At 41.2% G+C, this 27,072-nt stretch overlaps 1 protein-coding gene across 1 annotated transcript; it reads left to right on the top strand.

Annotated features, from left to right (window-relative positions):
• The first annotated feature begins 7,303 nt into the window (after positions 1-7,303).
• Ccdc174 (coiled-coil domain containing 174) lies at positions 7,304-25,646 on the top strand. Its single transcript, XM_051203313.1, has 11 exons — positions 7,304-7,420; positions 9,864-9,968; positions 10,796-10,896; positions 13,211-13,269; positions 15,971-16,148; positions 19,110-19,205; positions 20,384-20,526; positions 21,184-21,278; positions 22,840-22,972; positions 23,953-24,105; positions 25,065-25,646. The coding sequence occupies exons 1-11, from the start codon at positions 7,379-7,381 to the stop codon at positions 25,358-25,360; spliced, it is 1,401 nt and encodes a 466-aa protein (XP_051059270.1). The 5' UTR covers positions 7,304-7,378; the 3' UTR covers positions 25,361-25,646.
• The last annotated feature ends 1,426 nt before the right edge of the window (positions 25,647-27,072 follow it).

Below are 27,072 nucleotides of genomic sequence, written 5' to 3' on the forward strand. Positions count from 1 at the left end.
TAGAACTGAACTTATTACATTGAGGAGTAGGAAGGGTGATAGCTACTACATATGAAGTAGTAGGGTAGGATGGAGAGGTGTTTATCAAAGGTTATGAAGTATAAGTTGGGCAAGACGGATAAGGTCCAGCACTGTACTTCAGAGTGGTAAACAAACTAAAAACAATGCAGCTTGCCCTTCAAATTTGCTGAAAGAGATTTTAAACATCCCAATCACAAAAGAGCAATAAGCAAGGTGACAGATTTGTTAATGAGCCTGGTAAAATCATCACACATTGTACAAATATATCAAAACATCACACATCCTATCAATGTGTGAGTATTTGTCAATTAAAAATTTGGGCTGGAAAGCTGACTTAACCACTAAAAGCACTTACTGTTGTTGCAGAGGACCCTGGTCTGATTCCCAGCACCCACATGGTGGCTCATAACCCCTTGAAACTCCAGTTCCAGGGAACCTGGCACTCTCTTGTGGCTTTCAGGGGCTTCTGCATGCACACAGTGTATATACTGACAAGCAGGCAAACAATACACATAAATAAAAATAAACACAGAAGAAAAAATAGGCAGGCAGTGATGGCACGCGCCTTTAATCCCAGCACTCGGGAGGCAGAGGTAAGTGGATCTCTGTGAGTTTGAGGCCAGCCTGGTTTACAGGGCTAGTGTCAGGACAGGCTCCGAAACTACAGAGAAACCTGTCTCAAAAAAACAAAACAAACAAACAAACAAATAAACAAAAACAAAGTAAAAAAGAATTACATGAAGCACCACTTGTCAGTGGACTACTGTAAGGTAAGATGCTTCTGAAGAAAGAACGAGTGTGGAAGTAGCTATCAGTGGAGCAATAGGGCAAAGACCACCTCAAGCCAGGGATACCCTCTCTTTAACTCATTCCATTCAGGCTCTGAGAAAGTCAGGCAAATCCAAATAGAAGACTCAACTATTAGAAAAAAAAACCCTAAGGGCTGGAGAAATGGCTGAGTATTTAACAGTACCTGTTCTTGCAGAGAGCCCAGGTTCAATTCCCAGCACATAAATGACAGTTTATAACTGTCTATAACCACAACCACTTGTAACTCCAGCTCCAGGGAATCCAGTGCCCTCTTCTGGATTCCCTGAGTGCTGCAGGCATATGCTACACATAAATACAAGCAGGAGTGCACATAGACAGACAGATACTCACACACACAACACACACACACACACACACACACGCACACGCACACGCACACGCACACACTGACCAGGTTTGCTGAAAACTGCCAAGCTCACCAGAAACAAGGACAGGACATTCTGTGCTGTGGTTTGAAGCTTGAATGGCCCCCAAAGGTCCAAGTGCTAAAGCCTGGGAGGTGGTGGAACCTTTAAGGGGAGGGGTATAGGGGAAGGAAGTTAGGTCCTTGTGCCCTAGAAGAGGGTATTGGGTTAGGGTTAGTGTTAGGTTGAGTCTCCCTCTCTCCCTCCTTCACTCTTCATCTTCCTCTGCTTCCTAGCCACAAGGGAGGAGCTCTGCTTCAACATGCTCCCCACACGATGAACTACACCATCATAGACTGAGAGTCACAGAACCAAAAAAGATGTGTTGGAACCTCTGGAACTGTGAGCTAAATACACTTCCCCCCTTGTAAGTTGATTAACTCAGGTATGATAGCCACAGAAAGTAGACTAATACAGTTTGGGTAACTCTTACTGGAGGGGGGAAACTGACAGTTAAATGTAGTTTGGCAACCTGGATGGACAACACTAGGAAGGAAGAGCAGACTCTTTGACAGCATGCATGAAAGTTAGTTCTTACATCTGACAAAAGTCTTCAGTGACATGTCAACACAGGGAGTGGTCAAGGACCATGTAAGAACTCACCATGCTATCTTTGACTACTTCTATAACTCTAAAAACTTGAGATTGGAAAGTATTTTAAAAAATACACTTAAGAAAGCACTTAGCCCAGTGCCTGTTATGTAGAAGGCACCCCATGGGCTCACAGCTAGTGGAATAACTGGTGTTCTGCTTGGCCTCTTAGGCATATTTCTAGCCTTACAACACAGATGTGTTGGATCATTTCTGATTATCAGTGAAGCATGAACAAGAGAACTAACCCCATTATTGGGATCCTGGTAAGCCTTAAGTGGGACCACTTCATCCCTCCTCTGCCCAGCACTCTCCATGGTTCCTGCCTTTCACAGGACAGACACCAAAGTGGCTTGAGGTGCTCCATGGAGCACGAGGAGATGCAAACATCCCCTCCTGACTCCTGTTGGAGATGTTGTCCTCCCTGATTTAGTGGCCGTCTGACACTTGCCTGCCTGTCTGTCCCTCATCTGCCTGGACACCACAGCCCTGCAGTAAAGTACTTCTCAGTCCTGTTCAACACCATGGCCTTCCCTGGTGTCCAGTGTTCTTGTCAACATTTCAGCTGCTATCTGTTGCCAGACGTGGCTCTCACTAAGGTGTATTTCCTTGTTCCTTGCTAATGCATGGATCAGGAATCTCCCAGAGGCCCATGTGCTGAGGGCTTATTTCCAAGGGTGCTGCTGAGGGGAAGTAGCAGAGCTTATCAGGAGGTCTTTAAGTGACGAAATTATACCTTTAAAGGGAACTATGGGATCCTTGATCTCTAACATGAATGTGCCCTCTCTCCCTCTTCCCCTCCCTGGCCATGATGTAAACACTTAGCTCCACCATTTGCTCATCCTCACTGTAGGCCCACAACAATGGGGCCAACCAAACAAGGGCTCAAGTCTTTGCAGCTGTAAGCCTGAATGAACCTTTCCACATTGTAAGTTGGTTCTTCACCATTTGCAACAGTGACAAGCTGGTGGACACACCCTGCTCCTGGGGAAGGGTTGCAGCATTCACTGACCAGTCAAGGTTCCCTGACCTGAGTGGCATGGGCATTTATTTGCTTTGTCCATCTCTGTCTTTAGCCAGTCTCTCTACCACCCAGTGCTGCCATTTCCTAATGATGACAGGCCCTGTTTCTCAACCATGGTTCTCTAGGCCCCTCCTCCCACCAGTGCTGGGGACCTCAAGTAATTCTTTTCAAGACAGGTACTAGGGCCTGTTTTGGTCCTCCTCCAAGAAAAAAAGGAAAAATGTGTATGTAAGTCCAAAAATGCAGTCTGATTTCAATCATCTTTGGAAATAGTGTCACTGTGGATGTCATTCGTTAAAGTGAGGTCACCCTGGACTCCAGAAGGCCTTTTTTCTCATATAGCCAGTGTTCTTACATGAAGACTCATGAAAAGATAGACACACAGGGAGGTGTGTTGATAGGATTAAAGAGATGGCTGTAAGCCCAGAAGAGCTGAGGATTGTCACCCCATCAGCAGGAACTTGGAGTGATCCAACGACAGGTCCCTTCTGCAAAAATAATTTGAGACAAGAGGCTGATATTTTTTTCCTTTCCCCAGTAGAACTTGGCTCCAAGCTACATGACCTTAGATACATACTTGCCTTCATTGTTTCTGTTTGCTCCTGTATAAGAACAATGATAGCACCCATCCCCTTTGGTTGCTGCCAAAATGAAGTGCCGTAACCCCACAGACAGGCCTGCCTGACCCTCACGAGGGTCAGCTGTGTTGTCATCCGGGGCCTCACTCTGCTTATCTTTATGCTTCTGCCTCATCGTGTGCCCTTATTAAAAACTTACTTTTCTTCCACCCAACCTAATCTTTTTGCACACATTGGACTCAGCTCATTCATCCACTGCTGAGCAATTTCTCCTTAGAGTCAGTGGTGTCAGAGATGGAACAAAGGTAAGGGCTCCATGGGCTGGACAAGTGAGGGAGACACAGTTCCCCTTTGAGGAAACAGGGTATGTACAAAAAATGTTATTAACGTGCTAAAAGGCTTCCTGAACTCAATTGAGCCCGTAGACTTCACAGCCGATTAGAATATCATACTAGCAGTTTAGGCAACCCTGATTTCAGTGTGTGAGGCTGGCCCTTAGGCACCCCCTCTCTAGAAACCCCTTTGCAGGTCATTGACAATGAGCCTGGCTGTAGCCAAGATCCTGGGAGAGATGATTGATGACCATTTTGGTAGGTCTCCTCTCTCCACCTTGATTTAAAGCCAATAGGAGATTTCATAGACAATGCACATCCATAGGGATGAATCCGAAGAAGAGAATCCACCTGCCACCTGCTGCACACTCCTGGGGCCCGGCAGGCGTGAGACACACTGTCAAGTATGCAGCGTCATCATATAGACTGTTGTCACCCACAGCTCCGAGTCCGTGAGGGATGTGCACACAGCTGTTTCCACATGGTTGTAGCTTGAATATGCAATGTCCCCCATACTATCACACATTTGAATACTTGGTACCTGGCTAATGGTGTTTCAGAAAGCTGTGACTTTAGGATGTGGAGACTCGCTGGAGGAAGCAGATCACTGTGAAGAAATCTTTAAGGCATTTTATTCTAATCTGGGATCTAATTCCCCTCCACTCTTTACTACATTCTGTTCCACCTAGACGTTATTCCTGGATTTAGGGTCATGCTCTGTGCCCCAACAAGCTGGGTTCAATCATCTATCCTTGAAAAGCCAATTAAAAGAGCCACATTATTAGTGAAAAAAATTATTTATTCAATGTGGCCACACTGGAAAGAGGGACAGATCCAGTGGCCTCTCCCCCACTCGGGTGCATCTTAGGAGTCTTAAGGTAAGGTTAAGGGTTATGCTGGTTCTTCTCTCTTGCAGAGTAACCTGCAGACCTTTTTCAGAAGGAAAGTTCTGTTTTAGCTATCCCAAGCTTTAGGCTTTTTCATTCTCTCTCTCTCTCTCTCTCTCTCTCTCTCTCTCTCTCTCTCTCTCTGTCTCTGTCTCTCTCTCATCTCTCCTCTCTCTCCTTTATGTTTATGCATATATATCCATATACCACATGCATGTCTGGTATCCACAGAGTACATTCTCTAGAAATGGGGGTTATAGATGGTTGGGAGCTGCAATATGGGTGCTGGGAATCAAACTCAGGTCCTTTGGAAGCACAGCCAGTCTTCTGCCAGAATGAGCTTCAATAGGGAAATTACAATTTCTTGGAATCCATTGTTCCAAAGTGTCTCTAGAATAGCTTCATCCATTTCCAGCTGGTCAGAATTCAAGGAAGTGAAGGGTCCCAGCTTGGACAGAGCTTGGAGTTGTGGAACAGAGCAACCTCCCACTGTGCCCTCCCTTCTCTGATAGACTGTATCTCTTCAAACTCTGAGCCAAGATAAGCCTTCCTCACTTAAGTTGCTCTTGTCAGGCATTTCATCATAACATGAAAAATAATGAATACAGGGCCATTTTCATTTCATGGTGTCAAACTTCACGTGTGCCTAGTCAGGCAAGAGAATGGAAGCTCAGAGGGTGATGTGTCCAGGCCCCTTACACCAGTCTATGGAGTCCCTTTCTTCCTGTCTTCTGCAACAAACTTGGATCCCTGTGAGAGACTCGGGTCTGATTTAGAAGACAGAACTCCAGAAGAGGGCACTGGATTGCTGCTGCATTGTTAGGACTCAACAGAGGAAAACAATTTCAGACAGACCCAGCTGCTGGGAAGGCATCAAAGGAAAGGAACTTTTGGAAACAGTATGTATGAGAACTTGTGGGCCTGCCAGAGCAACGTTCTGGCCAATGTCACATTCTGTGTGATAGCTGGAGGAACAGAAGAGATTCAGTGGCTTCTTTCTATCTCCCCTCCACCCCAGTGCTAGGGATTGAACCCAAGATCTTGCACATGCTAAGAAAGTGCTGTAACACTGAACTACATCCATTCCTTTCCTGGTAATGTCTTTGTCTTGACAGGTATTCCCATTAATGGGATGCCACTCTTAGTGAGAATTTCTAAGGTGTAAGCTTACATAGCTCACCAAGAGATAACTAGAGATCCCCCATAGACTTATCATTATAGTCTTGTAGGGCAGGACTTCTTACAAATTTTGCACTCACAATTCCTTTTTTGTCCAAATTTTTTTTCATGACCCCAGATATATAGGTATATAAAATGGGTGTACAAGTCATAGAGAAGCTTATTTTAAAACAGTTAATATATATGTATATATATATATTACACACACATATATATTCATCATTTATTAAAGATGAAAACCAATTTGCATCCTCATGAGACGGATATGTTTAACATAAAGAATTAAATATTGGCTAAATATTTGATACTACAGGACACAGAGCATCTTCCGTGTTTTTAAGAGTTGATTGTTTTGACTTTATTATCATTATCAGTGTTGCGAACACTGCTTTGTATAGATACAGCAAGGACATGTTCAGGGACATTTTGGAAATTGTTGGAAATTCTATTCTAATCCCAGATAAAAATTCTTTTAATACCCTAGCAGTTCAAACAGCAATTTCAAAAATAAGAGTAATCTGGGAGCTGGTTGTGGTGACACACAGCTTTAATCCCAGCACTAGAGAGGAAGAGGTAGGCAGGTATCTGTGAGTTTAAGGTCAGCCTGGTCTACAAAACAAATTCCAGGCCGTCCAGAAACACACAGTGAGACCGTCTCATTAGACTGACAGACAGATAACTTAAAAATCAAATATTATGTTGGGTATGGAGGCTCACACCTGTAATCCTAGCATTTAGGAAGCAGAGGCAGTTTTGTTGCAAAATTGAGGCCACCAAGTCTACATATAGAGTTTGAGGTCAGCTGGCTATGTAGTAAAACCGTACCATAAGCAAACAAACAAAGAAAACAAAAATGAGATTTTTTTTAAATGCCCGTTTTCTTTTCTTTCTTTCTTTTTTAATAATTTACTTAAATTTATTTTATGCACATTGGTGTGAAGGTGTCAGATCCCCTTTAACTCGAGTTAAAGACAGTTGTGAGGTGCCATGTGGGTGCTGAGAATTGAACCTGGGTCCTCTGGAAGAGTAGCCAGAGCTCTTAACCACCGAGCCATTTCTCCAGTCCCTAAATGCCGGTTTGCAAATATTTTTTTCCAGCTTTACTAAAGTCCGCTTTGTTTTCATGAAGACACGAGTGTACTGAGCCCTCAAGATGGCGCCATTCCTTTCCACCACCCACGGCACTGTATTCAATGTGGCTTCTGTTGCAATGAAAGCTGTTTTGTCTGTCTCAAGATGACGTCAATACCAGTGATTTTAGCCGCACTTTCTGCTCTCTTCAAGAGGACCACAACGATCAACTTTAACCCTAGGGAACCCCTGCCTGACCTTCTCAAAATGGCGACGATGCGACTAGGTAATCTTATTGACGCTTTCAAGATGGCGACAAGGTCGTAAATATGTGTCGCAAAATTACGTAAACTCAGCGTAGTTATAAAGACACATCCGGTTCCGCCGCGGGGCGGGCTCATAAGGCCTGACAGAGGCCGCAGTTCGTCTAGGTCTTGGAACCGGGTGGTCAGGCGGCACGATGGACCGAAAGAAAAAGCCTTTGGACGTTACAGCCTCCTCGGTGAGTTCGAGTGTGGCTTAGCTACTTGCTCCGCGTTTCCACCGCTTTCCTCGGTGGAGAATGGCGACCCAACTGTTGCCTCACGCAGGTCAGGGGGGCCTGCACCCTCCGTCTGACAGGGACTCTTGACTGGCTTTCTCCCCGCGTGGACCCTCGACAGCTTCCTATTTCGTCAGGCACTTGGAGTAGGCTCGCCCCACAGACAGGCCCCCGGAAGCCGTCCTGTCAGAGATCTCGGGGAGCATCCTGCGGGTCAGCCGCCACAGTCCGGCCAGGCCTCGCTGTCTTTGGGAACCTGTGCCCTTTCATGGTTTCTCCAGTCCAGAGATCAGCCAAGTCCTTCTCCAGCATTGTGTGACTCAATTCCCCAGGACTCGAGTATCTAGGGTCTCACTAGCAAGACCCAGACAAGTTAGTTAGAGCATTGTGGAATGAGCTGCCCGGGACTGTGAGGGCTGACAGGATGTAAGGAGTTTTGCCAACATGACTTTGAGCAGAACCAGCGGTTCATATGAGTACTGCCATTGAGTCCCCAGAAGTGCTTTTAGGATGTAGGTGCTATTAATGGTCACTTTTCATGGATGATGAAGTTGACACCCACAGGTGAATCCTGGTTTCCTCAATTTACATACAAATTTGTCGTGTGAGAACCCCAGTTACTCTGTTTGGTTGACTGCAAGCAAAATGTTTGCTTTTCTAGTACCTCAGAAAAAATTGCCTAACCTTTGACTTAATCTTGAATTTACTAAGACTATGAGAATGCAAGAGGAAACCATTCCTTGTTGTATCTAATATTTGTTGGAATTTGGATTCAATACTTACAAACTAAATTAAGCAGGGTGTAGTTAGTTGCTCATACCCTTTACCCCAGTATGTGAGAGGCAGAGGCTAGATCTCTGTGATTCAGAGGCCAGCCTGAGCTACATAGTTTCAGAATATCCAGGGCTATACAGTGAGACTCTGTCTTTAAAAACCAAACCAAACCAAAACAAAATAAAGTCAAATTATCCAGAGGATAGCATTTTCAGTAATTACAATACAAATGAAGTTCAGGAATTGTTCATTTTGTGACCTTAAATCCAGAAGTAGTTGTAGGATAGAAAAACATATAACCAAATAATTGATGCATTTAAGAAGAGTTAAAAGGCAAATTTTTCTTTCTTTGTTCTTTTTTGAAGAATTTTGAACATTGGGTCCTGGAGTGAAACTCCTGTACATTGTTAAAATCCCTCCCTGCCAGCAGTACCTTTAAATGGATTTCTTGTAAGTAGAAATTACTGAACTCAGTCATTAAAAAAAAAAAAAATACAGATTTATGGGGCTGGAAAGATGGCTCAGAGGTTACCCTGTTTTATTGCCAGGACCCACATGGAAGCTTGCAACTGTCTATAACTCCTGTTCTAGGGAATCTGATACCCTCATACAGATAGACATGCAAGCAAAAAAACCATTGCACATAAAAATAAAAGGGATCACTTAAAGACTTATTTTGTGTTTTAACTATTTTGCCTGCACCGTCATATGTGCAACATGTGTGCCTGGTGCCCTCAAAAGCCAGAAGAGAGCATTGGATCCCCTGGAACTGGAGTTAATGTTTGGATGGTTGTACACCACATGTTGGTTCTGGGAACCTAACCTGAGTCTTCTGTAAGAGCTGCTGACTCGTCTCTTTAGCCCCTGAGTTCAGTCATTTTTATTTTCCTTGTCAACCAGTATTATCTGATTTACAAATACCTGTACATATAACCACTTGCCATTATATCATCTCCCCCCCGCCCCCGCACCCCACACTGTTAAGGCTAGTATTTGGCCATCTACCCCATTTGCTTCTCCTGTGCTTCCCTGTCCCATTTTCAAACCTTGTGATTCAGTTAAACTTAACCTTTTTTTTTTTTTTTTTAAACAACAAACTAAGTCATCAGGTAGTGGTGGCCCTTACCTTTAATCTCCTCAGCAGGCAGAGCACTATCTGTGAGTTTGAGGCCATCCTGGTCTACAGAGTAAGTCCCAGGACAGTCAGAGTTACACAGAGAACCCTTATCTCAAAAAAACCAAAACCAAACCAAATCAAAACAACAATAACAATAAACAAGTAAAACATGACCCTGTACTTCTCCTTATGTGTCCCACAAACAGAAAGTGCTTCAGAAATTAGTTGAATCTTAACTGAACATGTGGATTTCATTTGTTCACTTTACTACATGGCTCTCTCTCTGACAGAAAAGAGGATTGAGTGATAAAATTTGGATTAGAGCTATATTTGTAGCAAAACTATAATGAAACTCAATGCTGTTTAATTTTGTATGGAGTTCTGTATTGAAACTTATGTTTCTTGTCCATGTTCAGGAAGCTGAAATCTTCCTTGGAGAATTACAATTGCATAGCAATCCAGTCACCTGCCAGAATTGAATTAAATGTTGTTTACTCTCTTGTTTTATTCTAGTTGGTAGATCTTAAAGCTGAGCTCTTCCGAAAACAAGAAGAATTCAAACAGGAGAAACTTCTGAAAGATTCTGGAGTTTTTGGAAAACCAAAGACAACTAATAAGGTAAAAATATCTCTATTGATTCCAAATATGGAAGAATTGCATTATTTTTAAGTTTTTGAAAAATGTCAGTGGTTATCTATAAAAAAGAAATATTAAAGAAAAAATCCCTTATCATTGAACATTTGCATAAACATTGTTAAATAGTGCAGTTAGCAAGATTATTTAATACTCTTAAAGATTCGTTTTACATATATGTATATACATATGTCATGCATGTGTATGCCATCTGTGTGTGGGTGCCCTCAGAGACTAGAAAAGGATGTTGAATCCCCTGGAACTGGAGTTATATGTGGCTGTGAGTCAAGCAGTGTGGGTGCTGGGAACTGAACTCAGATCCTCTGCTAGAGCAGTAAGCCCTGGTAATGAATGCTAAGCCATCTATCCAGTCCCAGTATTCTTTCACATGCTGTTAATAAGTGGATTGTTTACATTCTCATGGGAGATTGACATGTATTTTGTGTTCAAACAGAGATAAATAATCGTAAAATATAGAAATAGACTTAAAATATGAAAGACTATAGAGTTTTAGTTTTTATATATAGTAATCTATATTTCTTTGTATTCTGCTCATGTTCATTAGAATATTGAATGATGTTGTAATTAGTCATGGGTAAAAGTGTCCCAATGAAGTTCAGCAAGAAATTCTTCAGGTGATTGAGGACTTTTTTCAGCTCCAACTTTGTCATGTCTTGCTGAGACATTCTTAGTTGTAAGAATAAGTAGTTGTTTGATGACTCATGAGAATTTTCTCTCCTTTTTGATGCACATAAGTTGAGACTTCTTTGTGATCATATGGTTTTATTTTGTTCTTTTGAATCACTCTCCAGAAGCCAAGTATCTGGACCAAGCAGAATGCTGGTGTTTCCAGTCGAGCAGAGAAAGATGCTGAACAAAAGCTTGAAGAGCAGAAGACTTTAGACAAAGCAAGGTAGTTACACCTAAAAGGGGAGTTACTAGACCACAAGCTAGACACTCAGATGTTTCTCTTCCTGATGTACAGATCTGATAGCCATCCTCTTAGCTATATACTCTATAAATATAAATACAGTGACCCTTGATATCTGCAGACCATTGGTTGGTTCTAGGATCCCACTCTTCCTCAGATGCCTAAGCTCAAGGATGCTCAAAATAGATAAAATAGTGAGTGTGGCCTGTGAAAACATTTAGTATACTTTAAAGTCTTTTCTAGATTACTTGCTATGCCTAATATGGTGTAAATGCTTTGTAAATAATTGTTATTCTGTATTGTTAGATCTGTACAGACAGATACATAGTATACATTAGCAACAATATAACATTATTTTGGAATGTTTCTTTTCTTTCCAGTTAGTTGAATCTAGAGAAGTAGACTCTAGATATGGAGAGCCAGCTATCTTCTAAAAACACTATAATTTACACATATCTGTTGTCTTACAAAAAACAAAAACAACTTCAGCTTAGAAGATGAAATAGGGTCTTGTTTTAAGCTTTTATCATATACTAAATATATCAACAATAACTTTTTTTAAATTTGGAAAATAACTTTATTTGTTCTGGGAGTTGGTCGGCATCCTCTCAGAACTTCTGGTTCTGCTTCTTGATGCTGGCAGCCTTGGTAACCTTGAGTATATTGAAGTGCACTGTCTTATTTGGGCTTCTGTCCTCCCACGGTGACAATGTTGATGGTCTGTAGATTCCTGAAAAGGGGAAAGGTGTACAGATATGTTCTTGTGGTGCTTCTCAGAGCGATTGTACTTTTGGATGTAGTAGATATAGTTCTAGCAGATGACAGTGGTCTTCTGCACCTTCATCTGGGTTACAATACCAGACAGAATCTGCTCTTGTTTGGAGACATTACCAGTGAAGAGGCATTTCTTGTCTCTTTAGGTGCCTTTGATGGCCTCTTTTGAGCATCTTGAAGCCTAGTAGACTGATGTTCTTGAAGTACTGAGGGAGACTTTCCTTGCCAGTAGAACTCACTTCTTTTTTTAAAAGATCACGGGCTGCTTTTGTAAGCATAGTCCGTCTGAGTATCTGCTTTCTAGTAGCCTAAGAAAAAGAAAAAGCTATATCAATGATTTTTTTGTTGCTTCTTTGTTTGTATTGAGACAGGGTTTCTCTGCATAGCCCTGCTTATCCTGGGACTCAGTCTGTAGATCAGGCTGGCCTTGAACTCAGAGATCCACCTGCTTCTGCTTCCTGAGTACTGGGATTAAAGGCTTGGGCCACCACCACCTGGCCTATATCAACAATTTTTTTAAAACTTGTACTTTTAGGGATGGAATCCCATGATCTTGTTCACTGAGCCACATCTTCAACTTAAAACATTTTTTAAGAGGTGTCCCATGGACCCTACTCCTTATACTGGGTTGCCTTGCCCAGCCTTATTACTTTGTGTTATCAAGTTAATTTTTGTGACAACCCAAAGAAGCAAAAAAAAAAAAAAAAAAAAAAAAAAAAAAATTGCTTTTCTATCAGTTTGTAGGAACTGAGACACAGAAAGGTTAAGTAAACTGTCATAATCATGTGATCCAGGGACTTTGTAGTCTCTTCATGCCATTAGGAGTTAAATTTTCCATTATGATTGATGAGATCATGACACAGATTACCTCTTTGGGGCTTCTTTTTTAGGCAATCAAAGAATTCCTGGTCCTTTTAGCTTGTCATTACAGGCTAAATGACACCAACATTATGTGAGCAGAGAGGCTGCTTTGTTGACATACCAGGGTTGTTGTTGTCTTATGTTAATATATGGCTTGAGTGTATTGTTTGTGCTATCGGAATAGATATTATCATGTTTTTAACAAATATAAGTTGGTATAAAGAAGTGTAATAAGCCACAAATGACCAGGACCCTGGTCTAAAAACACTGTGTCAAAGAGGCTTGCCTTGAATCTGGTGATCCTTTTAGAATATTATTAATAGAAAAATACTGTTTAGATACATCTCTCTTTTCACATATAACTTAAGTGGCATTTAGCAGCTAGATTGTTAGAGCCTTAACTCAGTGCATCCCATTTATTCATTCATCAGATATTTATTGAGCAGTTACTCTGTACAGGTATGGCTTTAGGTCCTGCTTTCACTAATGAAGTAGATGAGGTGGGTTTGAGGCCTTTTTTGGACAGGGTAGTCAGCACATGCTGTGCTCATCTTTTCATGGCAGGCCTCGGGAGGTGGCAGCTGTCAGCTGATAGTTTAGTGGCAGAAGGGACAGTTAGTTGTAAGACCATTTCTCATACTTGTCTGTTTTTATTCCCTAGGGAAAAATTGGAAGAAAAGGCCAAATTATATGAAAAGATGACTAAAGGAAACTTTCCAGGTAAACTAAAGTTTATTTATATTACTTTATTGTTTACAATTCATATAGATTTGTTTGACTGATTCTAAGAGGGATTTAAAAATCAAGTCAAAATTTTATTTTCAGTGGCTACATAGAGACAAGAAAATATTCAGTGATATTCTGATAGTCCACTGGATGCCAGGCACCTTGTGCCAGGAAGGAACAGGAAAAATATAGGAAGCCAGTTCTGCTGCTCTCACAGCAGATCTCATCTGGTGGAGGAGGAGAGCACAATACCAGGAAACAGTTTAAATAGATCAGCCTTGCACGTAGGGACAGCGATGTGTATTGGAAAAGATAAGGTGTATAGAATTATGGTCCCATGTAGGCACTTGGGGTTATGCTGCCCCTTTTCCTGTTTTCTCTCTATTTTCAGTTTTATTTATGTGATGTGCTTATATATGTGTGTGTGTGCATTTCTTTCTTTCTTTTTTTTTTTTTTTTGCATTTTTTTCTTATTTTACATATCGATCCCCAGTTCCTTCTCCCTCCCATGTGATGTGCTTTTTTTTTTTAACTTCATGTTTTTGCTTTATTGCATTTTTTTTTTATTTGTGTGTATGTATATGATGTGTGTGTGTACGTTAGTATGTGTGAGTGTGGGCATATTCATGACACAGCATGGTTGTGTTGCATGTGTTGATTCTCACCTCCTGCCTTGTTTGAGACAGAATCTGAGAGTTCTGTTACCCTCCCATTGTGCTGCCATAGGATCACTGGGATGTGCTGCAAACTAGGCTTTATGTAGGTTCTGGGGATTCAAACTCAGGTCTTCACATTTGGGCAGCAAATACTTACCTACTGAGTCATCTTACATTTTTAATTTTTAGTTCTTTTCTTACATTTATCCAGTTGGGAAATCTTTTCTTTTTGATAATCCCTTGCACATTTTTTGTTCTCTCCATAATACTCATTTCCATTCCTCTTCTCTTTTTGTTTATTTAACTTTGCTTTCTGTATCTCTCCCCTTTCCTTGCCTCTTTCCTTTATCATACCAATTTATTTTTTCTCCATACCGTATGTAATTTCAACTTCATGGCATATTCAATTAGTAGTTGTATGATGTGCTTTTAATTGTTTTAAACATTGGTAATACAATTCCCTTTTGTCATATCCTCCTGAAACAGAAAGCAGAATTCATAGTTGGACAACAGTGTAAGAGACTTTCTAGGCCAGTGTACACACTATTGGCAGGGGGCAGGGAAAGCAAGTAGGAATTCAGGAAATTTCTAGAAGAAAATGGGTTTTGACCTGGTATGCTGGAGGAAAGGACCCTGTAAGAGAAAATGGTAAGAACAGATCTTCAGAGAGGGGAGGGAGGGCTAGAGCTCAGCAATTCCATCTTGCCTAGCAAACAAGATAACCAGTAGGTGCAGGCCTTCATTTGCCTCTTCTCAGATGGCATGGCTTTTCTGCACTTCAGGGAGTCCAGAGTCAGTTACTCAGAGTCGAGGGCTGTGGTGATAGTATGGTCATCTCCAGGATGCCTCACTGTGTATCCTTCTGCATCTCACCTTGCAGAGAACATGCCTCTTCCCTTTTAAGATACTATGTGGCTTTGAAAACTTCATTTTATTCTTTTTTCCTTGGATCAAAATTTTATTTTGAACTATAGAAATCCAGAGGCTGGAGGGATGGCTTAACAGTTAAGAGCATTTGCTGTGCTTACAGAGAAACAAACTTTGGTTTCCAGCACCCATGTTGGGCAACTCACAATTGCCTGTGACTCTAGCTTCAGGAAAACTGATATTCTGTTCTGCCTTCTGAGGGTACTTGTACTCCTGAGCACCCCTCTCCCTCATATATGTAATTTAAAATAAAATGAAAATACAGTACCTCAGTCAAAAGGAATGTGTTTGTGGAAATTGGGTTTTCCCAAAGCCAGTAGGTCCACCTCCACCTCTTGCTGCTTATTTTGTACCTGTGGAGCCTTAGTTGTAACACTGTAAAGGGGGATAGCACCACTTTGGTGATAGGGGAGCTCAGTCTCTGTTCTTAGAAAAAAAGACATGTTGAGTTCAGCCCTGTAGAGCCTGTGAAAAGAACTCAGAGGATGTGTGTGTGTGTGTGTGTGTGTGTGTGTGTGTGTGTGTGTGTATGTATACCTGGAGTTCACTATGTAGACCAGGCTGACTTTGAACTAGAGATCTACCTGCCTCTACCTCCTAAGAGCTGTGATTAAAGATGTGCACACCATGCCCTAGCTTCAGAGGACATTAGCTGTGTTAGGACCTTTCAAGCACTTCCTACAACACATCAGTGTAAGGGTTAAAAGATGCAGCTCATGTTTAGAAGGGCCTGTTACACCACAGCAAGAAAGGTTCACTATCTTGATTGGGAGAAATGCCATTCAGCTTCTCTCATGTGTGGTTAGTTGTGAGTTTTTCAAAATCAGATGGCTGTGCTATCTTAAATGGTCTTATTGCCCCCACAATGTCTTGATGACACAGCATGATACCTGAGACTTTAAGTATTGTGGTCTGTGTTTTGGATGGCCTATGTAAAGCTTCCTGTCAGGTGCTTTGTGGCTGTGCCTTTCTTTGTAAATTGTCCCAGGTGGAGGCATTGACTGGTGAGCAGTCAGGCAGTGGGTCCACTTTTTAGTTCCAGCTATGATTTTTAATGTAAAATTTAATCTTCTTTAATGTAAAGAATCTGTAAACTGACTTTTGTGCCCTAGATGAGGAAGTGGAGGACATGTACCTTGTGGATTTCACACAGAAGATTATAGACAAGCGAAAAGAAATGGAGGTGCTCGGTGCCACTAGAGATTCTCAAAACACAGAAGAGAAAGATGATGATGATGAAGAGTTTTTTGAAAAAGACATACCTCCTCCCCAAGACCCCAGTGAGGAATGGTGGGTAATATTGGGGATTAGATCAGAATGATCCCCTCAGACTTGTCTTGGCATTTTGAGAATCATTTTCCTTGATGGCTACCACATCATTTTTTCTTACTCTGCCTGGGTCTTCTATTCCCAGAAACCACCCCTCTAAGTTGGAATAAGCTAGTGTGTCCCTTGTATAGATTTAAGTGCACCACTGGAGAGGTAACATCAGTGACTGCAGATAAGAACTGTGCATCTGCTGTGCCCTGTGTGGTGCTAGGCCCACGGATTGTTGGGCAGTGCATCAGTGTCCTGCTCCCTTACTACCATGCTTCTGCTTTACCTGTGTGTCCTGGGTCAGATGTCAAATCCTAGGAAGGTGGGCCCTTTTGAGTTCAGTGAAAAAATCTGTCAGGGTAGGCACATTAAGTTATATTCTAACTACATTGTTTTTTGTTATTGAGGTGTGGGTTCCAGCACTGCCTTCTGCCTGATAAGTTTGCAGTCTCTCGAGGCCTAGCTTGCTTGCCTGGAAAATAAAGATGCAGTGCTTCGGTGCCATACTGTTTCCCTTAAATTCCCTCCTGGAAGCAAGTGTGTTCCATTCCGGGAGCAAAAGCAGATACTTTGTAGAGCTCCAATATTGACTTTTCCTGAGTTTTATCTGTATGTACATAAAGGATGGAGGAACCCAACCTTATACAGATCAGAGTGCAAATTCATTTACAGTGTCTTTTATGTCACTTAGACATTCACACAGCAGAGCTTGCCACTGCTTAGACATCACTGATGTCCTGACATCACTCTTGTTCTGGGGAATTCCTTAGCAGTTGCTCAGGACTGCTTGTGGGTTTCTTAGCCTTTTGCTAGCCCCTTTGGACTATGCAAAAAGAGAAGCTTGTGCTACTGTGGATGATGTCCACTGTGGTGCATGCTTTCTTACCTTTTAAATAACTTAAATCTGTAGTTAGAGGCTATTGTTGACCATAGCTTCTCAGTGCCTTTCTTCATCATTTATAGTCTTAAGTACTTTCTTCCTCGTCTGAACAATTTTTTTAATTTTACCCTTTATTTATAGTTGACCCACTCTAGGCCTTATTAATGGCAAAACATTTGAGCCAAACTTTTCCTTTTTTATTTTTTGTTTTTTAAGACTGAGTTTCTTTGTGTAATAGCTCTGGCTATCCTGGAACTCACTCTGTAGACCAGGCTGACCTCGAACTCACAGAGAATCTGTCTGCCTCTGCCTCCCAAGTGCTGGGATTAAAGGCATGTGCCACCACTGCCCAGTTTGCTTGCTTGTTTGTTTTTTGTTGTTGTTGGTGGTGTTTTGTTTTTGCGATAGGGTTTCTCTGTGTAGCTTTGGAACCTGTCCTGGAACTCACTCTATAGACCAGGCTGGCCTTGAACTCACAGAGATCCTCCTGTTTCTGCCTCCTGAGTGCTAGGATTAAAGGTGTGTGCTGCCATCACCTGGCTCCTTTTTTGTCTTTATAATCTGCCTAAATTGTGTTTTCTGGCATGCACCCCTCCTCTTACCCTAGAGCCCTGTAGAGCTAGGGTACTCAGCCCTCCTCTACTCACCCAGTTTCTCCAGGTTTGTGCTGTCTGGGACTGCTCAGTAAGCAGTTGCTGATGAGCTAGAGCTGTTGCTGACTACTATATTCCCTTTGCTGATATTCTTTGTGTTTTGGAGACTTGCTCCAGAACAGAATAGCTGTGATTGCCTTTCAAGGCAGAACTCTCATCTCTTTTGAATGCTGTAATGTCTTTTAATTTTTCTCTTATTAATGCTGTATGATTACAAGCAATTTGTCAGCGATTTGAAGAGTTTGGAGGGCAATTGAAGATGTTGCATGACACCATATGGTGCAGTAAGACGCACTGCAAGCAGTTCCCACACTTTTTTTTTGTTTTTGTTTTTGAATTAAGCTCCAGAATTGTGACTGCTTGTAAATCCTTTTGGTAATTAAATTCCAGGTGGTGGGAATTCTTTCTGCAAAAATACTGTAAATAATTACATGGACCATTTGGCTAGATGGTCCCCCCCCCCATTCATTAAAAGAAAAAAAAAATGAAGATCCTGTTTTATATAGTTTTAGGTTTGCTTTCTTGTGACAGTTGTCTGTAGGACTATAGGAGTGGATTCCCAAGTGTTTAGTTATTAAAACATGGACTAACAAGGAAATCTGCATCTCTTGAGAGTAAAAAAATTGCAGACAACAGCACAGCTAGCTGAGTCTGACCTCAGTTACTTTGCTAACTTGCTTCACAGCCTGTATTAGGTCCTACATTGTGTGCTGTGCACTCTGCTCCAGACTATGGGAGATTCCTTGCTTATCATAACAAAATGTGAAAAAAAATCTCTTGCACCATAGTGCAAAGGAGATATTTTCTGTGAAAGCCTTCCCATACTTTGTGTTGTTAGAAAGTCTCAGTGTTTTGATTAGCCTTACTTTGTGCCCACCTTGCTCTGTCCCTACTGTCTGCTTTGAGCAAAGATGAAGAAAGATGTATATTGTTTGTTGTCTTCTTGATTAAAGGGGGTTCAAAAAATACCATGACTTATATTAAGAGACTCCTAAGACTGCTGGAAAGAATGACAATTAAAAGTAGAGCAGTAATAGAAAGTTAAGACCTGAGTATACTGTGGGCAGGGAAGTTATGAAAATCTGAGGTACATAGTCCAGTAGCCAAATGCAGATAGAACATTAGAGTCTTCCATGTCACAGCAATTTTTGCGTTTGTCTTTGAAATCAGAAACATACATGATTAATTCCTTCCTACAGTTTGTAAAACTGAGGTTTAGTGGAGGTCACAAAAAGCTTATTGGGTGTCATCTACTAAGAAGACTTTTCTCTGTATTAGTGATAACTCAGCTTTAAGGTTCTTGGTAATAGGTCTGTAATGACATTGCTTCTCTAAGTGCCAACTCCTTGACATAGGGGTCTGCCCAGTGTGCTAAATGTCTTCCCAACTTCTCACTTTCAGGGTGGATTATGTGGACTCTTTAGGCCGATCCCGGCGCTGCATGAGAAAGGACTTACCAGATCTATTGGAGATGGATAAAAATCTTCAGGGAAGGCTGTAAGTTTAAAATGTGACCTTTGTTTGGAGTGAAGCCACAGGTATTGTCTTGTGGGAGAGGCTGTTGAATGACTATTAGTTGCTCTGTTAAGATGTTTAATGTGTAAGAATATACATTGAAGCCTGTAGCAGTTAGCATATTCAGACATTCATTACTTATGCTCAGGAAATAACTTGACTGTCATTATTGTTTATTTATTGATTTCCTTTTTCTGAAGTCCATTTTGGGGAAGTGTGGGGAATGAATCACATTATTCCCTGGGCTGGCCTTGAACAATGTTTAGGTGATTCTTTGACTTAGGTTTTCAGTCAGGCACTCTGGTCATGTGCATTGTAACTGCTGAAAAGGACAAGTAGATTGTTGAGTGGAAGGATGTCTGATTTAGTTGTAAATACAGAATGAGCTCAAACCTAACAAATCAGCCTTTATGGACAGAGGGGTTTGAGATGGTTCACTTGCTTTTATTTACTTCTTATTTATATGTCTTTTTATATTGAAGCAAAGGCTTCATGACTACATTTCTAATGGGACCAACGAAACAACATTGAAAAGTATCTTGTTGATTAAAATTCTATAAAGTCAGCTTTTGTATGAGGAGCATTGGAGAAGCTCTGTTTGTGTGAGCCCTCCCATCTTAGGCACCCTGTGGGTAGGCCTGAAGTAAGCACACAGAGAGCACAATGCAAACCATGACCACCTCCTGGGACAGGAGGAACTCTAGCAAAGTCCATGTCTCCAGACAAAAGGTCATTCAGAGATGTCCAAAGGTTCATCCTTCCTGGCTAGGCCACTTCCCATATGTCAACCAGGACAAGTGTAGAAAGGAAAGTCATTTGTCTTAACACTGAGGTAAGATCCTATCATACTCATGTGTAAGTCTGATAATTGGTTTAAAAATAACAAAATAGTGTCATCAAGATGATTCATCAAGCTAAAGTACTTGCTGCTAATTTCTAATGGCCTCAGTTCAATTCTGGGGATCCAGATAGTAAAAGGAGAAAATGGACTTCTGAAAGTTGAAAGTTGTCCCCTTATCTCTACATGCATGCTGTGGCATATGCACATGTTTGTACACATGTTCCTGTGTATATACATATATACACAATATATAAATGCTGTACTATGTGTTGCTGTCTCATGGCATTCACCTGAACATAGGTTTTTATTCCTCTACTAGTTTCGTTAGTCCTGCTAATGAAAAAACTCTATTATCTGAAGACATGAGGAAAGAACTTCAGCGACAGCAATGGGAGGAAGAAGAAAGGGAGGCCCTGAAAAAGCCAATGGGGCCCATCCATTATGAAGACATTCGGGAAAATGGTATTTTGGGGGGGGGATTTATTTGTGTGTACATTTTTTTAAAATAACTTATTGTCTCATTTTATGTACACTGGTGTTTTATTTGCATGTATGTCTGTGTGAGGGTGTGAGGATGTCAGATCTTGGAGTTACAGGCAGTTGTTAGCTGCCATATGAGTGCTGGAAATTGAATCTGGGTCCTCTGGAAGAGCAGTCAGTGCTCTTAACTTCTGAGCCATCTTAAAATCTTTTTTAAAAGTCTCTAGTCTTGTGGTAGGCACAAAGCCAGATGTCAGACTGCTTTAGAGGATGAAACCATCCCCTTTGTCCACAGCCTAAGAAACTTGGGAACTTCTTTCTAACCTGTCTATTAGCCCAAGAATCCATTCTCAGAAAGGAGACAGCCATTGACTTTTTTGATTCTCTTTCTTTCTCTCTCTCTCTCTCTCTCTCTCTTTTTCCCCTCCCTCTGTCTGTCCGTCCCTCCCTCCCTCCTTTCCTCCTTTCTTTCTTCCTTCCTTCCTTCCTTCCTTCCTTCCTTTCTTTCTTTCTTTCTTTCTTTCAGTTAAACTTGTGCAAATATCACTGTGTGTCTTTTTTGGTTTGTTAGGGAACTTGCTGTATTTGTTTTTTGTTAATTGGAGAAATCTAAGCTTTTGATACTTTTGATTATTTCAGAGGCCAGGCAACTTGGTGTTGGGTATTTTGCTTTTGCCCGAGACAAAGAGTTGAGAAACAAGCAAATGAAAACTTTAGAGATGCTTCGTGAACAGGTACAAGTTAAATTTGAAGTTTTGTTATGGAGTTTAATGATTTTTTTAATTGATGGACCATGCTTTAAAAAAAAAAAATAGTAAATTCAGAGACTCATAGGCATGCATTGGGCAGAGAGAGAGCCCAAATTGGAGAGCTACATCAGGTCCCTTCCCTTGGAGCTTGGGGAGCCCTTCAGAAGAGGGGGGAGGAACAGTTCGGAAGAATGGGAGCTAGAGGGGTTGAGGACACCAGGAGAATACAGCTCACATAATCAACTAAGCAGGACTCCTAAGGCCTACAGAGACTGAAGCAGCAATCATAAAGCCTGCGTGGGTCCAAACTGTGTCCTCTGCACATATATTATAGTTGTTAGCTTGGTGGGTTTTTTTGTTTTGTTTTGTTTGTGTGTGTGTGTGAGAGACTCCAAATAGTGGGAGTAGGGTGTCTCTGACTCCTTTGCCCGCTCTTGAGAACCTTTTCCTCCTACTGGGTTACCTAGCCCATCCCTGATATGAGGGTTTGTACCTAGTCTTGTTATATCTTGTTGTGCCATATTTGGTTCATATCCATGTGTGGCCTGCCCTTTTTTGAAGGAAAACAGAGGAGGAGTGGATCTGGGGGAAAGGAGAGTTGTGCTGGGGGGGGCCTGGGAGGAGTGGAAGGAAGGGAAACTACATTCAGGATATATTTTTATAAGAGAAGAATAAAAAAATGTAGTAAATAAAATGAAAATTGATATTCAGAATGCCCTTGTTGGTTACATATGGTAATCAAATAATTGTGGGTTTTCCATCTCTAAAATTATAACAGTTTTGGAAGTAGCCTTAACTTTGGTAGGTTTTATTTTGTTCTTATTCGTAGTATATGTGTGTGTGTCATGGCATGTGTGGTGGTCAGAGGACAACTTTATGTAGTTGATCTCTCTTTATATCTCTATTGATTCCAGGGATAAACTCAGGATGCCAGGCTTGCATCACTGCAGCAAGCATCTTTACCCACTGAACTATCTTGCTAGCCCTGCTGTTTTATTATTATCAATTTTGTGTGTGGAAGCTCTGCCTGTATCTGAGTTTGTGTACCATATGCATGCATGATTCTTGCAGAGGACATTCCTATAACTGGAATTGTGGATGGTTTTAAGCCACGATGTGGGTGCTAGCAACTGAACCTGGGTCCTCTGCAAGAGGAGCAAGCAATCTTAACCACTGACTCCAGCTCTCAGTCCTGCTGTTTTAAATCTAGTTTCAAACATGACATTTTTGGGTATCTGGGTGAGGAAATAGGAAGCTGTGTTAAGAGAACTGGATGGCTTTCCACCGTGTGGAAATACTCTGTGGAAATACTCTGTGAGATCTCACTAAGCTTCCTAAGGCATCAGAGGGCATATTCTTTCACATGGCACCATTTTTAGTGATTCTCTTTCATAGGGCACCATTTTAAGTGTCTTGGGAAGAACTGCTTAGAGGTGCTGTGAAAATTAGCACTTTTTTATTTAGGAGAATTATTTCATCTTTTTAAACAGAAATATTGTGAATTTGACTTCAAGTGAATAATTTTCTAACTTTTTGTTCTGCCCAGACAACAGATCAGAGAATAAAACGAGAAAACATAAAGGAAAAGCGAAAGGCTATGTTAGAAGCTAGACTTGCCAAGCTTCGACAGAAAAAGATTAAAAAATCAAAGGAAGATGGGACTGAAGAAGAAAACAGAGGTAAATCATGGCTTAAATTTCTGAGTTTAACAGGGAAATCTTAGATCTATCAGTGTGTCATTAACAGGGTTGCAGCAACTTAGTTTTATCCCTAAACAGCATGTGCCTTTGAAGTACCACCAGGAGCAGTTTTTATTATTGCTGTTAAGATATTTCCATTTATTTATTTATTATTGTATGAGGCATGCAAGTGAGTGTGGGTGAGCATTTTCCATAGCATAGGTATGGAGATCAGAGGATAATTTCCAATAGTTTGATTTTTGCTTTCTCTATGAGATCCCTGCTTCAGATTCAGGTAATCAGGTTTCCTCAGTGGGCACTTTACCCACTGAGCCATCTCATGGTGCAGGAGCAGTTTTTATAGCTAGAATTACACTCTCATGTTTTTAGAAAATAGAAAAGGATATTAACAAATAACATATTGAATTGCTTCTTATAATGACTGCTTAGTAAACCAAGACTCAAAAGTTTGGCTGTGTACATATATAAGAAAAAGGGTTTTAAAATTTAAATTTAAAAATATATACAAAAACTTAGAAACTATATATTTGGGGGTACCATGTCATGTTTTGATAACTGTATATATTATGCGGTAAAAATCAAGATAAAGGTGTCCTCTGACATCTACATGTGCTGTGGCATTCACACCCACTCAACATAGAGAAGAGTATTGCCAAAGAACTTCACTCCTGTCTAGTAAGACATGCTCGCTGCTCCTATGAGCACTAGTGATTAATTTTACTTCAAATTATGTGTGTTAAATTTTTGTTTTTTATTTTTGGTTTTTCAAGACAGGGTTTCTCTGTATAGCCCTGGCTGTCCTAGAACTCATTCTGTAGTTCAGGCTAGCCTTGAACTTGGAGATTCACCTCTCTCTGCCTCTTGAGTACAGGGATTAAAAGTGTGTGCCACCACCTTCTGGCTTATAATGTTAAAATTTTAAACTATGGTAATAAGGTCTTATTTCCTTACAAAACCAGATGGAGATGCTATTGAGCTTTTGCCATCAGAACCAAAGGCTATACCTGCTCTACCTCCTGTGACCCAGAACAGCAAAGTAGAAGTCATCATCCAGGAAAGGAAGGATACCAAGCCTGGAGTGCCACACATCCGAGAGTGGGACCGAGGAAAAGGTAGGGAGGGGCTTTTAGGTGCAAAAACTTTGTAGTGAGGCCCTTGTAAAGGTGGTTTTTGTTTTAAATCAAAGTGAGTTCCTGTTTTTATTTTTTTATAGTGTAGAGATGGAATCTGGGGCCTTACACATGCTTGGCAAGAGCTCTACCTCTGAGCTCCGCCATTGGCCCCACAGTGAGTCTTAGTGTTCCTGGGGCTTAAGGAAGTCTCCAGGCCTCTGAACTTGTTTCTCCATACTGGACACTAGTTGTTTATAAGCAGGGAAATGGAAAAATGTGATCACAAAAGACCAGCATCTACAAATTCCTAAAAAGTACTTGGAAGTGTAAGTCCATACTTTAGATGTGGTTTTACATTTTGGAATATAACTTTCAGGAATTGCTTTTAAAGTATGATTGATAGAGGTTTGGTGTTCTGAGATGCTGTCTTTAGTTATCCTTTATGTTTGTTTGAAAATTTACCAGAGCTTCCGTTGTGTATGCACATCTTTCTGTAATTTTTTTCACCAAGGTGCCCATTACAGTCTTCACTGCAGCAGACTGTGTTTTATGCCTCTTTCAAAGATACTCCTGCTATTGGAACTGACAAGAGAAATCTAAGAGCCATTGTTAAGATTGGATGAGTGCTTTCTGTATCCTCCAGTACTCAACAAATGACAGACTGTTTTGATGTGAAATACCTACCATTTCAACTCCAGCAAATTATTGTTTCATTTCTTTGTAATTGTAGTACCCTTTAGGCAGTATGGTCCAGAGCCTGTCAGCCTCTCCACAGAAACTTCCTCTAATTTTTCCATGTTATAAAGCTACTCCATTTCTTAGCTGGGTTTCTTATTACTATCCTTGTTCTTGGAGAATCTGTGGTAGCTTTTAAATGCATATAAGAACTGAAAAATGATTACAGTAAATTTGACTGGTTCAAAATTGTTTCTAATAATACTCTTTCTTATTTTCACTAGAATTTTCCTTTGGATACTGGTCAAAGAAGCAGTCAGAACTCCGTGCTGAGCGAGATCCTGAATTTGCCCCACCATCGAATTACTTTGTGGGTCAAAAAAGAACTGGTCCTTTTAGTAGCCAGCCATGGAGCAGACTGGCATCAGCACCGAGTGACTTGGGGCAGTGCTCTGCCCAGAGCCAGGAACCCAGCTCTTCACACACATCTACATCTGCCTCTGAAAGCCCCTCACAAGCATCCACAGTCACTTTCCAAACACTAGATGATATGATATCTTATTATAAACAAGTCACATGACCTTGAAGAGCATGCTGGTTGCATTTGTGTCATCAGAAGTCAGGACAGAACTGAGTTTCACGTCTTTTTTTCTTGTCCTTTCCATAGGATGCCTAGGCTTGAAGCCAGATTAACTGGTAGGGAGGAGTAAGTGTGCCCATGGGAACTTATTGGTTACTTGGCTGTTTACTTTTTATCACTTTGTGTAGAGGGAATTCATCTCCTCCCCTCCTTGCTGACCCAGTTGTGACTCATTTGGATTTCCAGTTGTGTGAACTGTAAATACCAATCTGAAATTTGATTCTGAGGAACTTGTTTCTTTTTTAGATTATTTTATGTGTATGAATGTTTTGCCTTCATGTATATATGTATGTATGTCACATGTGTGCCTACAGATTGGATACCCTGGAACTGGAGTTACAGATAATTGTGAGCCACTATGTGGGTGCTAGGAACTGAACCTTGGTCCTCTACATGAGCTCTTAACTACTGATCCATCTTTCCATATCCTGCTGAGGAGCTTATAACTCTGCTTCACAAATATACCCATGCATGACTTTGCTTTCAGAAGTGCTAGCAGGCAAGTGTCTATTCAACTTCCTAGACAGGTGATGGAGCAATATTTGGAGTTTTTACCTGTCCAACAGGCAAATAAGGGCCTATTTTAGCAGGCAAAATCAAAAAAGGAAGCTGATAAAATACTAATTAATGTCACATCTGAAGCTGTGAGGTCAGAAAGAATACCTACAATTCAGAGGGTTAGAAGTTGATTGTTGATCTGTGCCAGCATGTTATCCAGTTACCTGCATCCCTGTCACTGCAGACATCTGGCATTGTGCTGAATTACTTAGGTGTTCCTGAAGGCTGCTAAGTCTGGTAAGAAACCAGTGCTCCTTAGTTTTACCAGTTAATGCTTTGACCTTATCTTTCTCCCCTGCCTTAGTACCTCCTGGTGCTTCCATTGCTTAAGGCTTCTTGACTCTTTGTAGCCTGAGTGGGTCAGACTTGGGACTCCATTGTGTAGAGCAGGTAGGTCCCTGCCTTTGTCCTCATTGAACAGGGATGTTTGTTGCACAGGAATCAAAAGGGCATCACTATGTAGGGGTATTCAGAGGATTTGCACATGCAACTGCAGACAGGCAGTCAGAAGTTGGCCACTGAGCCTTTGGAATCAGTGAGTCCTTCCCAATTCAAGGAAAGCCTGCAGTGCCCTCATATAGTACTGCATTATAAGTGGAAGTGCCTGGTTTTTCCTGTGATGACCTACTAGAATGTGAAGAGGGTCAACACCTGGCTTAAGGTCATGTGGCATATAAGTGTCAGGTTCAGGACTTAAACAACTTATAACCAACCTCTAGACTCATGCTACCTTCTGCTCCCAGTCTTCTTGCCCCAGTATCAAGAAAGTTTAGATAAGAAATTCCATTCTTCAAAAGTTACCTCTGAGCTCCACAGCAAAAGGAAAGCTGGACACAATGTTATCCTGTCAGTCTAACCTAGCTGCTTTTTTTTTTTTTTTTCCTCCAGAAATAGCAAATGCATCCTAAAATTAATGTGGAATGCCAGGGACCCAGAATAGCCAGAAAAAAGTTGGAGGTACAAACTTCTTGATTGAAGACTTACTGCAAAGCTACCACAGTACAGATGGTATAGTACTGGTACATGAACACAGGCACATAGGTCAGTAGGGTGATAGACCCAGGTGTTTGTAGGCAGTTGACTCCTAATGAGGG

Source organism: Phodopus roborovskii, unplaced genomic scaffold (genome assembly GCF_943737965.1).
Source record: "Phodopus roborovskii unplaced genomic scaffold, PHOROB, whole genome shotgun sequence".
NCBI lineage: Eukaryota > Metazoa > Chordata > Mammalia > Rodentia > Cricetidae > Phodopus > Phodopus roborovskii.